The sequence below is a fragment of the Eleutherodactylus coqui genome, chromosome 1, assembly GCF_035609145.1.
Source record: "Eleutherodactylus coqui strain aEleCoq1 chromosome 1, aEleCoq1.hap1, whole genome shotgun sequence".
In the NCBI taxonomy this organism is placed as follows: domain Eukaryota; kingdom Metazoa; phylum Chordata; class Amphibia; order Anura; family Eleutherodactylidae; genus Eleutherodactylus; species Eleutherodactylus coqui.
In genome coordinates this window covers 481,500,404-481,514,680 of record NC_089837.1, presented here as the reverse complement: position 1 = coordinate 481,514,680, position 14,277 = coordinate 481,500,404, and the positions used below count along the sequence as shown (strand labels likewise).

The 14,277-nt window shown below is 47.0% G+C and overlaps 1 protein-coding gene across 1 annotated transcript in view; it reads right to left on the bottom strand.

The window, feature by feature from the left end:
* LMBR1L (limb development membrane protein 1 like) overlaps positions 1-12,559 on the bottom strand; it is a 52,233-nt gene extending 39,674 nt beyond the window's left edge. Inside the window, exon 1 of the mRNA XM_066585651.1 lies at positions 12,359-12,559. Within this exon, the coding sequence (XP_066441748.1) occupies positions 12,359-12,424 (66 nt within the window). The 5' untranslated portion in view covers positions 12,425-12,559. The remainder of the gene's footprint in view (positions 1-12,358) is intronic.
* Between the last annotated feature and the right edge of the window lie 1,718 nt (positions 12,560-14,277).

Here is a 14,277-nt window from a genome sequence, read left to right as displayed (position 1 = left end):
CACTGAGGGGCCCGCAGAGCAGAGTACTGGACAACTTCCAGAGGCAGCGCCCGTTTCCTGATGCAGGTGTGGAAACAGGTTTTCCTACGGAAAAACATGGAACAAAAGGCTTGCTTTTTTTTTTTTCTAAATTCCTGTCTACAACACCAAGTTTTGTCTGGAACTGCATCAAAAAGAAAAGGCAGAATATGAAAGAAAACATAAATCAGGTTTCAGTTTTCGCAGCAGTAAAGCAACTTCCTGCATATACACTTAAAAAATAATAATAATAACAACCCTAGAAGTTGTCGTTTTGCTGCAAAACTCGGCATGCGGTTACATCTCACGAGCGCGCTGAATAAGCTGTACCATTTTTGGCTGGCATACATGCCAAGATAGTACATGGTGATGGGCAGCCTGTACGCAGCGTCACTGCGTACTGGCTGCCCCGCCAGATGAACGGTCTTGCCATCAGAGGCCCTAAAGTGGTTCCCCCCCTTGACCTATAAAAGCCCCTCGGAGGCTCCTTGTGTGTAGTGACCTCTTCTTCCGCTTGTGTGGACCTTGTTGACCACTAGACGCCTCTACGACGCAGAGAAGAGATTTCACCCCGTTACCAGAGGGGGGCGCATCATTGGGATGTGAGAAGCTGGATGGTCGTATCGACAAATTGTCCCCACCTGGGTGTTCTGACCAGACTGGTAGGGGGTGTTAGGACCAGTGGATGAGTGAGGGCACACAAGGTGACTGGGCTCAGGACCCCTGACAGACCACCAGTAGAGCGGAGCGTCTGTCCATCTGACAAGCATGAGCAGCTCCAACTGTTTATGGTTCAGTCAGGTGGCGCCATCGTTACACCCCTGTGTCGGTCTGCACCATTTCCAGGTGCTTGGCCAAAGGACATTTACCCTCACTGCGCCCATTACATGTACTGCCTTTGACACCCACCGTTGTCTCCGAGAACAACGAAACTGCACGCTACGGAGTGGTTTTCAGCGATGACTCCAGGTTTAGTTTGGGCACGGACGATGGCCATGTTCATGTATGAAGACCTCGGGGTGAGCTCCTCAATCCTGCCTTTGCTGCTCAGCGGCACACTGCCCCCTGCTGGTGTGATGGTCTGGGGGGGGTGGCATCACATGAGACAGTCGGTCACCCCTAGTAGAGGTACGAGGGACAATGACAGCTCAGCGATGTGTTCAGGACATCAGCGTTACAGTTACACATAGAATGTGGCAATACCTGGATGAGCGCCCCCAACCAGTGGCCTGGTTATATATACACATATGCCATAGCAGCAGGAAAGGTCAGCAGCGCCATTAAACTGTAGCGCCGCACTTTTATACGTTCTCTGCTATTTGGCCAAGAAACAAAACTCTGAACTCAGGAGGATTATGGAAACAATCCCTGATCTGATAAACTGGAATTCTTGCTGGTTCACGCTAATGCCGGGATTAGAACACAAAGAAGATGACGTACATCAGCTCATCGCATATAGACGAGCGAGACACGAAAACAAGTGTACGGAAAAAGCCAAACGGCAACAGTTAGAAGCACTACTACACCCAGCTGAGCTCCAAGTATACAGTAAAAGGCCTGATCTCCAGAGGGGACTTATACCGGCAGCAGTAATCCAGGCACTGTGTGATCCACTGCTTGATAAATGCATTGAGATTCAGGTCCATCACAGGTTGTCTGGGACACGGAGGATTATAGCCAAGGCAGAACGTAGCGGAGATGCGATGACCTCCAGCCGTCTGACAGGACGCAGCACTGCAGCAAGACAAAGACCAATCGGAGAATGCTCCCCGCTCCCGACTGTATCCACGCAGCTCCTTCCCTCTCCTGCTCACACATCCTTCACACGCTGCTAATAGCATCGAAGACTCGGGGGTTCCCACTTTAACTATATATTCATTTTGCTATATAAAAAAAAAAAATTATACACACACACACACACACACACACACACACACACACACACACACACACTAAAAAAAAATGAAGTGTGATGAACAGCTCCACAGATCATACATGCAGAATAATAACACTATTTCTGGCCATCCTTTGACTTGTATTCTGCATTTATCACCAGCTTTTTCATTTGCACATGTTATTTTCATTTCTCGAGACGGTGGGAGAAGACCGCTGCCTTGATGTCTCCTATATACTGCACAAGGAGCCAACAGCACATTCTCCTATCTGTAGCACACACAGAGATAACATCAGCATGGAGGACACTAGAAAAGTACTGAGCAGTGTAGATGTGATTCCAGTAGCTGTAAATCATTCACCATTCGTTCTAGCAGCACATCTGTGAGAGTCTCATCTTCTCAAAGTGCAATGACCATTTAAAGGGATTTCCCATGTTACTGATCGATATATATCTTTGGGCACTGGGAGACCAAAACCAAGATCAATATACTCACTGAGGTGCCAGACCGGCGCTTAGGCGGTTCGCCACCATGGCATCTGACAAGCATTGTCACCCATAAACCTGTCACATGAGCTTCCATTGTAGAAACCCTGGGGCAGGTTTACAGGACGTCCCTCCGGGGGTCTCCTAGACAAACAACCTACGTGACTGCTGCAGCCCGAAATAAGAAAGACCACAGTAATGGCCAGCAGTAGGGCCCAACGTCTTTCCAAAATTTGCCAGTTAGCTAAAATGCTAAATTTCACTTAAACAATCACTTTGGTTGAAACTATCCATTTTCATCAACTTTAGTGAAATGTGCCTGGGTACTTTAAGAAAAAGGATTCAGGATTGAAACAGTGCAAATGTGCAACGCAGAGAGGATGTGTAGCGAGTAACATGAAAGGTATGTAGAGAATGTGACTATTCAGCATGCATGACACCACAGCAATGTAATATTCATGCCTGAACCAAAGTCCATTACATCACCAGTGAAAGAAAGAACCTAAAGCAGTGCGAACGAGAGAGGAAACGACACTGCTGGTAAGTGTGTGAGGTTTGGGTCTTGTAGGCAGTGTGGCAATAGCTACACATACAACAGTGATCGGTAATACGGCCATGTACATGCGCTTTTCACCTGTCAGGGCAGGAAGACGCTGCAGAAGGATCCAGCGCAGCCTCATAAAAAGGAGCCAACATGCAATAAACGAGGTGTAAACACTCAGGTCCCCAGTGGAGATGGGGGGGGGGGGGGGGTCACTCATAAGGAGCAGCCAGAGTTTGTATGAGATCATTATATACACTACCGTTCAAAAGTTTGGGGTCACATTGAAATGTCCTTATTTTTGAAGGAAAAGCACTGTACTTTTCAATGAAGATAACTTTAAACTAGTCCTAACTTTAAACAAATGCACTCTATACATGGCTAATGTGGTAAATGACTATTCTAGCTGCAAATGTCTGGTTTTTTGTGCAATATCTACAAAGGTGTATAGAGGCCCATTTCCAGCAACTATCACTCCAGGTGTTCTAATGGTACAATGTGTTTGCTTATTGGCTCAGAAGGCTAATTGATGATTAGAAAACCCTTGTGCAATCATGTTCACACATCTGAAAACAGTCTAGCTCGTTACAGAAGCTACAAAACTGACCTTCCTGTGAGCAGATTGAGTTTCTGGAGCATCACATTTGTGGGGTCAATTAAACGCTCAAAATGGCCAGAAAAAGAGAACTTTGATCTGAAACTCGACAGTCTATTCTTGTTCTTAGAAATGAAGGCTATTCCATGCGAGAAATTGCTAAGAAATTGAAGATTTCCTACAACGGTGTGTACTACTCCCTTCAGAGGACAGCACAAACAGGCTCTAACCAGAGTAGAAAAAGAAGTGGGAGGCCGCGTTGCACAACTAAGCAAGAAGATAAGCACATTAGAGTCTCTAGTTTGAGAAACAGACGCCTCACAGGTACCCAACTGGCATCTTCATTAAATAGTACCCGCAAAACACCAGTGTCAACATCTACAGTGAAGAGGCGGCTGCGGGATTTTGGGCTTCAGGGCAGAGTGGCAAAGAAAAAGCCATATCTGAGACTGGCCAATAAAAGAAAAAGATTAAGATGGGCAAAAGAACACAGACATTGGACAGAGGAAGACTGGAAAAAAGTGTTGTGGACGGATGAATCCAAGTTTGAGGTGTTTGCATCACAAAGAAGAACGTTTGTGAGACGCAGAACAAATGAAAAGATGCTGGAAGAATGCCTGACGCCATCTGTTAAGCATGGTGGAGGTAATGTGATGGTCTGGGGTTGCTTTGGTGCTGGTAAGGTGGGAGATTTGTACAGGGTAAAAGGGATTCTGAATAAGGAAGGCTATCACTCCATTTTGCAACGCCATGCCATACCCAGTGGACAGCGCTTGATTGGAACCAATTTCATCCTACAACAGGACAATGACCCTAAACACACCTCCAAATTGTGCAAGAACTATTTACAGCAGAAGCAGGCAGCTGGTATTCTATCGGTAATGGAGTGGCCAGCGCAGTCACCAGATCTGAACCCCATTGAGCTGTTGTGGGAGCAGCTTGACCGTATGGTACGCCAGAAGTGCCCATCCAACCAATCCAACTTGTGGGAGATGCTTCTAGAAGCGTGGGGTGCAATTTCACAAGCTTACCTCAACAAATTAACAGCTAGAATGTCAAAGGTGTGCAATGCTGTAATTGCTGCAAAAGGAGGATTCTTTGACGAAAGCAAAGTTTGATGTAAAAACAATGTTATTTCAAATACAAATCATTATTTCTAACCTTGTCAATGTCTTGACTCTATTTTCTATTCATTTCACAACGCATGGTGGTGAATAAGTGTGACTTTTCATGGAAAACACAAAATTGTTTGGGTGACCCCAAACTTTTGAACGGTAGTGTATATATTATAGTTTAACTCAAGCGCATAAAGTTATAAAATATTCTGACTTCATCACACTGGATAAGAGCCAATATCAGAACAGTCTGTATAGACAAAACCTCGACTCCTCCGCATCTGCCGAGTGCCGGTACGAAACACTACTGAAAATATAGTATCTGTATCCCGCTGCCGGATCGGAGATTGTCATGCGTAGCAATCATTAGGTTGGGTACCCGCAGCAAAGAGAACAGTTCTATACGGCTTAACAAAAAAAAAAAAATGCTGACAGATTTATCACTGCATGCAATACCCAAGTACTGCAGTACTTGGGTATGACCTACTGGTTACTCTGACACGTCACAGAGCGCTTATCACCTTAAGCAAGCTCAAGACTGTCAATGAATTTCGTATGTAGGAAGTTGCAGCAAGAACAGCTTACAAATCTGAAGAAGCTACACAATGTCATTATATCAACATGGACGGAAATCTCAGGGCCGTTTCCAGTATCCTGGCTGAGCTTCGGCTGCATAGATTTACTACTACCCTGTTTCCCTGAAAATAAGACATAGCATGATTTTCCAGAATTTTTGAGGATGCAAAATGATTTTTCAGGCTTTTTGAGGATGCTCGAAATATAAGCCCTACTCCAAAATTAAGCCCTGCTAACTGTTAATTTAAAAAAAAGTCAATTTAAATAGTGTCCAGGCAGCTATACATGTAAAAAAGTTAAACCTTTTTGAACAAAAATTAATATAAGACACGGTCTTATTTTCGGGGACACACGGTATATTGCTTATTGCTGTAGTATTAAGTGACCTACCAGCAGCGTCACAGTCCAATTGTACGCAGAATGGAAGTTTCTCCCATCTGCATACCGTATCTTTGGAGCTCAGCCAGAGTGACCACTGGGTTCTTGGTCACGTTTCTTACCAAGACCCTCGTCCCCCAATTATTTTGTTTGGTGGGTCGGCAGCTCCAGGAAGAGTTCCGGTTGTTCCAAACTTCTTCCGTTTAATAATTATGGAGGCCGCTGGGTTCTTGGGAACTTTCAGCTGAATGTTTTTGTTGCCTTCACCAGATCTGCGCCTCCACACAATCCAGTCTCTGAGCTCTACAGGCAGTTCTATCCTCCTCATGGCTTGGTTTTGGCTCCGATAAGCATTGTGAGCAGTGAGACCTTATATAGACAGGGGGGTGTCTTAAAATGATGTCCAATGAACCCAATTTTCCACAGGTGACTCCAATTAAGGCGCAGACACATCTCAAAAGATGATCAAGAGAAATAAGAGGCCCCCGGGGATAAATTTCCAGCGTCGTATGAAAGATTTGAATACTTATGACGATGTAAAATGTTAAGTTTTTAAATTTTTAAAAAAAATGTATTAAGATTTTTGACATTCTGTTCTCACTTTGTCATTATGGGGTATGGAGTGCAGAATGGTGGGGAAAGCTGGAAAATTTTTATTTTTACATTTTCACAAGACCACAAAAAAATAAATTAATAAATGTAAAAAAAAAAAAATTCATGAAAGTGTCTGCAGACTTTCGGGACCCACTGTAGGTACCTAGATACAAATTAGTAACAAAGTAATTAAAGCCACATTTAGGCAGAATGCAGATGTAGCCATCATTGCTACCAGGCCACAGAGGCCCGAGATAGAGAATCTTGATGTCCTTATCACACAGCATCCACGTTTCAAAGGTTGAGGGGACAGATCACCACGACCGGCATGCAGGATTTCTTTGAAAATCATTAGACAGAGTTCACCAATAGATAATAATAAGCTGATGCTCGTGGGTAAAAGTTCAACCCCATTAACAATACTGCACCCACCCAGATAAACAGGCCAATGTACATTCAGCACTTAGGAGACAAGACTTATTACCTACTCCTATATAATTGAGCTTATAATTACTGACAGCTATTGTGTTTCCCCCAAAATAAGACCTACCCTGAAAATAAGCCCTAGTTACATTACATTACAAAATTAAATAAATAGGAACATACTTCCTAGCAGACTCTGTCCATGTCCCTCCCGCTTCTCTCCGGCACAGTTCCCGTAGTCTTGGCTAATGTCTGTGATTGGCTAAGCAGTGTTTGATGAACCAATGCGAGGGCTGTGATTGGCAGTGAAGAGCACTCGAAGAACCAATCACAGCTATGGCTTCGTGCAGGCTCGGCCAATTCATAAATTCCACCTCCATGACATGATGGCTGTGTTTGGTTCGTCAAGCACTGCTTAGCCAATCACTGCCATCACATTCGTTCATTGAGCGCTGCTCAACCAATCATAGCCATTGCATCGTGGAGGCAGGATTTATGAATTGGCTGAGTCGTGGCTCAGCCAATTCATAGATCCCGCCTTCACAACACGATGGCTGTGATTGGTTCTTCGAGCGCCATGGATCAGCCAATCAATGCAGCGCTTGAAGAACCAATCACACCCATAGTTTCATGGAGGCAGGATTTATGAATCCCATAACCAGAAAGTGATCTTGTGTGAATGGCCAAGGACTGCGCTGAAGCTCTGCAGAGCAGCGGGAGGGACCTTCTGGGGCACAAGTTTATATAAGAGACAGTGTGTTATTTTCAGGGAAACATGGTATACTCAACTTAGTACTGCAGTACTTGGGTATTGCATGCAGTGATAAATTTGTCAGCAATTTAGTATCTAAAACACAAAGTAACGCATGTACAGTACACAAAAGGCTGGTTTGTGAGCGATTAGAAGAAACCATGTATGACCTGAATTGTATTGCGGCGAGGGATGAATGTGGTTCATTCAACAAGCAGTCAGGCAAAAAAGAATTTACGTTTTTAGCTCACGCCAATTATTGAGGCTGTAAGGGCGCGGTCACACGCCGTAGGGTTGTTGCAGAATGTCACCAGCAGAATTCACATCAAAATTCTATAACAATGTGGAGCGGGGTACTAACTAACCCCATCCTCTCACGGCGAACACATTCTGTAGGGTTAAATCCGCAGGGTGCTCCGTCTGACACATTTTCAGCATGGGCGATATTCACGCACGATATCACACATTGCTTTCCAAGTGCTTATTCCCAGAAGTAGTCTTGAATCGCTGCATCAGATCCCAATACGGCTTCAGAATCACCCATGACAACTATATCCTATGGCAGCACAAACATAATCCCATTGCATGTGTAGATGTGATTTTCACGCAGATGCAATGCGATTCTTTGACTTTTCCTATTAAATCTTGCGATGTGATTGGTTCATCGAGTGTCGGCTGTAATTGGCTGGCGCTAGATCCAATCACAGCGTTCACTTGTTGAAGGGGAATCACGGTAGGCGATTGGATAAATAGATAAACTCAGGTGGGGCGTGAGACCCGTGCGTCACGGTGTGGATGTAGGTTTTTAGACCTCCCCTATACCGTAATGGAGAGGATACTAAAAAGACAAAATTTGAAATATACCTAAGGATCATTTTGGTGTCAGACAGGTTAATTGTTATTGGTTAGCAGAGGCCTCGTTAAAAGCCTTTGTTGTAACCCCATTACTCCCCTTTTTATAGGTCAATGGTGGAACCAATTTAGGGCCTCAGGTGACAAGACAGTTCATCTAATAATCCGACAACTCTAATCATTTGCCTATCTGCCTGAGATGGAACTGCATGCCGGGTTTTGCAGCAAAATGACTCCTCCTAGGGGCGGGATTTTTTTGACAGTGTATTTACATTGAAGAGAGGGTACATGGGTCTACCCAAAAACTGGTCACCAAGATGAGTAGAGAAGCAGACGAAACTCCTATTATGTTATATTCTAGCACTACGAATAGACAAAGTGAAGACTAGACGCTGCGAGCAGACGCCGTCCCAGAGGTATGAGGCTGCGTGACATCTGTGGAACATTCCCAGCTGCCGGCGCTCCGTGACATCGTCCGTCCGTGTGCAGTATAACCAAGTATACCGGCAGCGAGCCCTCACAGAGAAGACGTTGTGCCCTGCTACTATGCTATAACCAATCCCATAGAGTTCTATTATACCGGAGATGTCAAAGTACTCCTTGGTGACAGATCACAGCTGGGTTGGCGATTGGTGCAAGATGGCACACTGCTAGTAGACAAGCCCAAAGGAAGAATAGATCGGAGTTTTAATAAGTTTTTAACTTATTAAAACCAGGTAGTGAAAGATTTTTTTTTTGTTTTCGCAGTCTGTTTTTTATGACTATGGGCGGAAGGACTTCACATTTGGAGATGCTCTACAGCAGCCTCATGGGCCATAGAGATAATGGACAGGAAGAGACCTACTGAGTTCTAGGGGAGTGTCCTGTGACCTCTGTAGAGGTCATTGTGCAGGGAGGGGATAAACTACGATCACCACCTATAGTGAATGGTGGATCCTGTGTTTAATCCTTATAAGCTGGCATCAGATGCTGGGAGCCATGATGCCAGGAGAACGGCACCGGAGTGCAGCGGTCAGGTGGTAGCCGAACAAAGACTGGAAGGACCACGGCGCTGGATTGCAGGGGCCGAGGACAGGTAAGGAGCATTATTTTTGTTTTCACAGATTTGGATCTAGCTTAAAAAAAAAAAAAAAAAATTAATTAATTTTTTGCATATCATCCGGATTACTCCTTTAATTAACTAGCATCAATTTACATAGTCTTTAGTTTGTAGTTTTACTCCCAAAAGGACAAAAAAAAAATTAAAAATCTGCAAACGCTGCGTCAGGTGACAAAGGCCTTAGAAATGAGTAAAAAAAAAAAGCTAAAATAAAAGACTATGTACTTCAGGCCCATCTGTTCCAGTTCCATGACCCACTTAACAATAAAAAAAAAAAAAATAAAATAAAATCCTTCTCGCCCCTGCATATGGGCCAATGTAATCAGCAGGGAAGACTCCATATGTGGCGCCTATCCTGGGACAAAGGGGGTTATTCTAGTGAGTAATCATCGCTCCCCGGAATATCTCTGCATACCATTAATTATACTACAGGGAAGCTTCACTCTGTAACAAGAAGTTCCCGGTCTCTTCTTTACTTCCCCTACATTCCCCAATGCGGCCCGCAGCCTGACCCATCTGTAGTCAGCGGCACTGACATAAACAGGAGAGCCGACCCGTCACACGTCATAACCGGCAGCACAAGGAATGCTGGCGAACGTGCCAACGGGTAAACAGCTGGCGGAGTCATCGGGGTGACAGGAGAAGCATGTGGACACAGGGTGAACGGGCGACACTTGTACATGTAATGGGAGTCAGCAGAAAAATCGGAAATCTGCGCGACCTGTATGCAAAGTCTCGAGTCAAAGAGGTGGTGCAGCATCCCTGCCAAAGAGCGCGTCACTGAACCACAGGTCTCTCCTTCTGCTCACCGCCTCCCTGTCCTAGTGTCCGCACTGATATCTCACCAGGCGGCCCTCTGGCCACGTCTTCCGGCGCATACGCAGTGCACCGGTATTCACTGAAAGATTCGGCGCAGTTTAAGACTGTCTGGTCTCAAAGTTTGCACTGTCTAACTTTTAGACAGTAGTAGTAAGTAAGCACCAACGCCCCCCCCCCCCCCCTCAATGTTTGGGCTCCACGGAAAACCCCTTTAAGTTGCATACAGCTTGCTTCACTTTGCGCATGCTGTGAGATGTGGCCAGCGGCGAGGAGTACTAGAAGGCGGATTTCTTTGATGACCCGCGAGGGATAGTGGCACCGCCCCTCTGTGACTTGAGACGGCGCATTCGCATTCAGGGTACGCACAACATTACGGATGGCTTCACACGGGTGTAGGCGAAGTGGCACAAGCCATGCTGCACAGCACTATAGGGGATTTAGGGTGGTTTCACATTTGCGCTGGGGATTCCGCTTTCCTGCTCCGTTCGGGGAATCCCAGTAGCCAAATGGTTCTTCCAGGGATATGCGGACAGCTGAAAGGAAACTGAACCAACCCCATTAGAGTCACCGGGTGGCGTTCGGCGCCATCATTAGTCGGATCCGTCTGGCCAGAGGATTCCCCTTCCCTCCTCCTACACCGGATCCCGGACCGCGGTCCTACAGGGACGCCTGCTGATGGGTTCCCTTTAAATGTTTTCATATCATCAGTTTTATAGTAAATATCACATTTCCCGCTCCCGCCAGTATGATCGCCCGCGCCGGAGGTCGTCTGTGTGATCCGGCTCGCTGTACGGCCGCCTTCCCGGATGAGAGACCCTAATAGGGATAACATCCTCCCATCAGCCTTCTTATATGTCTGTCTGTCTGTCTGTCTGTTCCTGCCGCGCGGATGGAGACGTCCAGAGCCGCTCACGGCTTCAGGTACCGGTGCGCCATAATACCATCCGCGGACAGCGAACAGTAACCCATCGTTGGGAGCGGTCGCCGTCATCTGAGTATTTAGCAACGTGCGAGAGATAATTCCCCGTAAGACCGGGCTATCAGCGGAAAATCCATTACTGCAGAAGATCGTGCGATTCACGGCTCCTTCACACGGGCGGATTGGTGTACGCAAAATTTACAAAAGCAATACGCCGAGGATCGAGGGGTCAATTCACATTTACGTGTTTTTCCTGCAAATTTCAGCTGTGCAAAAAAAAAAAAACACCACGAAGCGCAGCGTGATCCGGTTTATTGCGTATTAAAGGTCGCCAGCGAAGTCAATGGGGGGCGCCAATGCCAGCGCAAAACACGAAGAGACCCGTAAAACACGGCGTAGTTCTGCTGGAGGAAAAAAAAAAAAAAACATCTGGGGTTAATTAGCTAATTAATTCATTTCAATCGCTGCACTTGATTGACGCGTGAAAGAGAACATGCCTCGTTCATAGCGCAAAAAAAAAGTTGTGCTAAAGGGTGTGCAATCGCGCTAATGCTCATGTGGAGGCGGTCTTAGGGTGCATTCCCATGCGGCGAGCGCAATATTGGGCCGAGAAACTCAGGCTTATATCATGCGTGTAAAAATTGCGATTCTGGACGCGGGCGCCATGCGTTCCTGCTTTTAAAAACACCCAACACATCGCCTCACACCTACGCAATTTTCCAAAAAAACGGCGCAAGTGCTTCCAATAGTAAAAACCGCATTGCACTCGCATGCAAAACGCACGGCGAACGAGTACGATTTTTTTTTTTTTTTTTCTTAAAGATCCTATAGGAAATAACGGGCGAATACTTTCGAGGAATCGCCCAATAATAGAACACGAAGCGCTTTTTCAATCTCGTGTAGAGCAAAAAAAAAAACGCTCATGTCAACAATGCATTGAATTCAACGCGCTATTAACTTGTGCAACGGCGCAATCCAATGGGACGCGACCGTGAAAGCCGCGAATAGAGGCACATCAGCCGATGCATCTCTAGAGGGGGATCTGGACCTATTCACCCTCCACCCCTCAATTCTGCACCCCCCTTCCTGGCACAGGACCCTCAGCAGGCGCTGCCAACAACTACACATCAGGGGCAAAACTCCAGGAATCAGCTTAATAAGTGGAGAACTACAAGTCCCAGCATGCACCGCCACAAGTTGTTGCACCCCCCCCTTTCCTGACTCTCACGCCCCAGGAACTAAAGGGTTAACGCAATCCCCTCCCCGCCGCCGTTTAACACTTCGCAGCCCGCACTTACGATGCATTCTCGGACCCACTCGTGAAACAGCTGCTCTCTGAGCGACACATCTTGATCAGCTTCCATACTCCGGCAGCATGGCGGCCCCCAAGCTGGTTCCACACCCCAAGGAGAAAGACTAGAGCCGCCCGGGACTTCAGCCCAACGTCTGTGCCGAGCAGTGACTGCAACCTCCGGGCCAGCGACTGCTTACATCGGATCTCCGCGAGCCTCCACAAGCCCCGCCCATCCCTCCGCCAATGGGAGAGCTTGGAGACTGGGAGCTGCGATGTGATTGGTGGAGGCGAGCGGTGACGCAGTTAGTAACGGCTGGAAGACGAGCAGCAGAGGCGCCTCAGTAACCTGACGGGATTATCTAGTTGTTGGGGGGGGGGGGTGACAATAGTGGGACTCCAGGGACTGCTGAGGACGGACCCCCGCAGGAGGCAGAGGCCTGATGGCCCCACGGCCCCAGCTAGTTGTAATATTTCTGAAGGTGCTTTTTAGGCAGAACGATTATAAATCAAACGAGCGAAATTGAAGCCAATCGTTCAGTCTGAACGCCGGCCGACGGGAATCGCTCGCTGTTCATATTGTGCAGGCATAAAAATCATCGGCTCGTTCACATCGTTCAGTTTAAACACTTCTCGTTCAGTCCCTCTCAGTCACTGAGGCTAATTACACACAGGCGATGGCCATATCGTGATCGCCAGCGGGTACATGATGAGACACAGGCGGGCATGGAGGCTCTAGTACCCTGTTGTACCGCCTCTAGCTTGGATACAAGATGTGATACCGGTGGGCATGGAAGCTCTAGTACCCTGTTGTACCGCCTCTAGCTTGGATACTAGATGTGATACGGGTGGCATGGAGGCTCTAGTACCCTGTTGTACCGCCTCTAGCTTGGATACAAGATGTGATACCGGTGGGCATGGAGGCTCTAGTACCCTGTTGTACTGCCTCTAGCTTGGATACAAGATGTGATACGGGGGACATGGAGGCTCTAGTACCCTGTTGTACTGCCTCTAGCTTGGATACAAGATGTGATACGGGCAGACATGGAGGCTCTAGTATCCTGTTGTACTGCCTCTAGCTTGGATACAAGATGTGATACAGGCGGGCATGAAGGCTCTAGTACCCTGTTGTATCGCCTCTAGCTTGGATACAAGATGTGATACGGGCATGGAGGCTCTAGTACTCTGTACCACCTCTAGCTTGGATACAAGATGTGATACAGGCGGGCATGGAGGCTCTAGTACCCTGTTGTACCGCCTCTAGCTTGGATACAAGATGTGATACAGGTGGGCATGGAGGCTGTAGTAAAGACTGGTGAAGTTGGCGTCCCAGATGGTTCCATACATGTTCTATTGGCAATAAATCTGGTGACCAGGCAGCCACAGAAGTGTGACAATGTTGTGGGGACATCCCTGTGACCCCCTTGTGTCTGCGGCCGAGCATTATCCTGCTGCCTCTTGGAAGCCGCCATGAGGGGAACACATGTGGCTGCAGGATGTCCTGAACATATCGCTGAGCTGTCATTGTCCCTCATACCACTACTAGGGGTGACCGACTGTTTTATGCGATGGCCCCCAGACCATCACACCAGCAGGGGGCAGTGTACATCTCCACAGCAAAGGCAGGATTGAGGCGCTCACCCCGAGGTCTCCATCATGTAACACAACTGTTGTATGCTTCTAAACAGAATCTGGAATCGTTGCTAAAAACAATACGGTTCCTTCCCGTAGCAGTCCAGGTTTCTCAATAACGACATCACTGCAAACGAGGGCAACGGGTGTTGGGGTGTTAATGGCAGAACACATAATGGGTGCCATGGCACCAAATTTCCTTCTGCTAAGTGCCTGGTAATGGCCTGGGCAGAGATAGGGTTTTGTGTCTGGATGGTGGACAACGAAACTCTTGGATCTGCTCGCTCTTGTCAG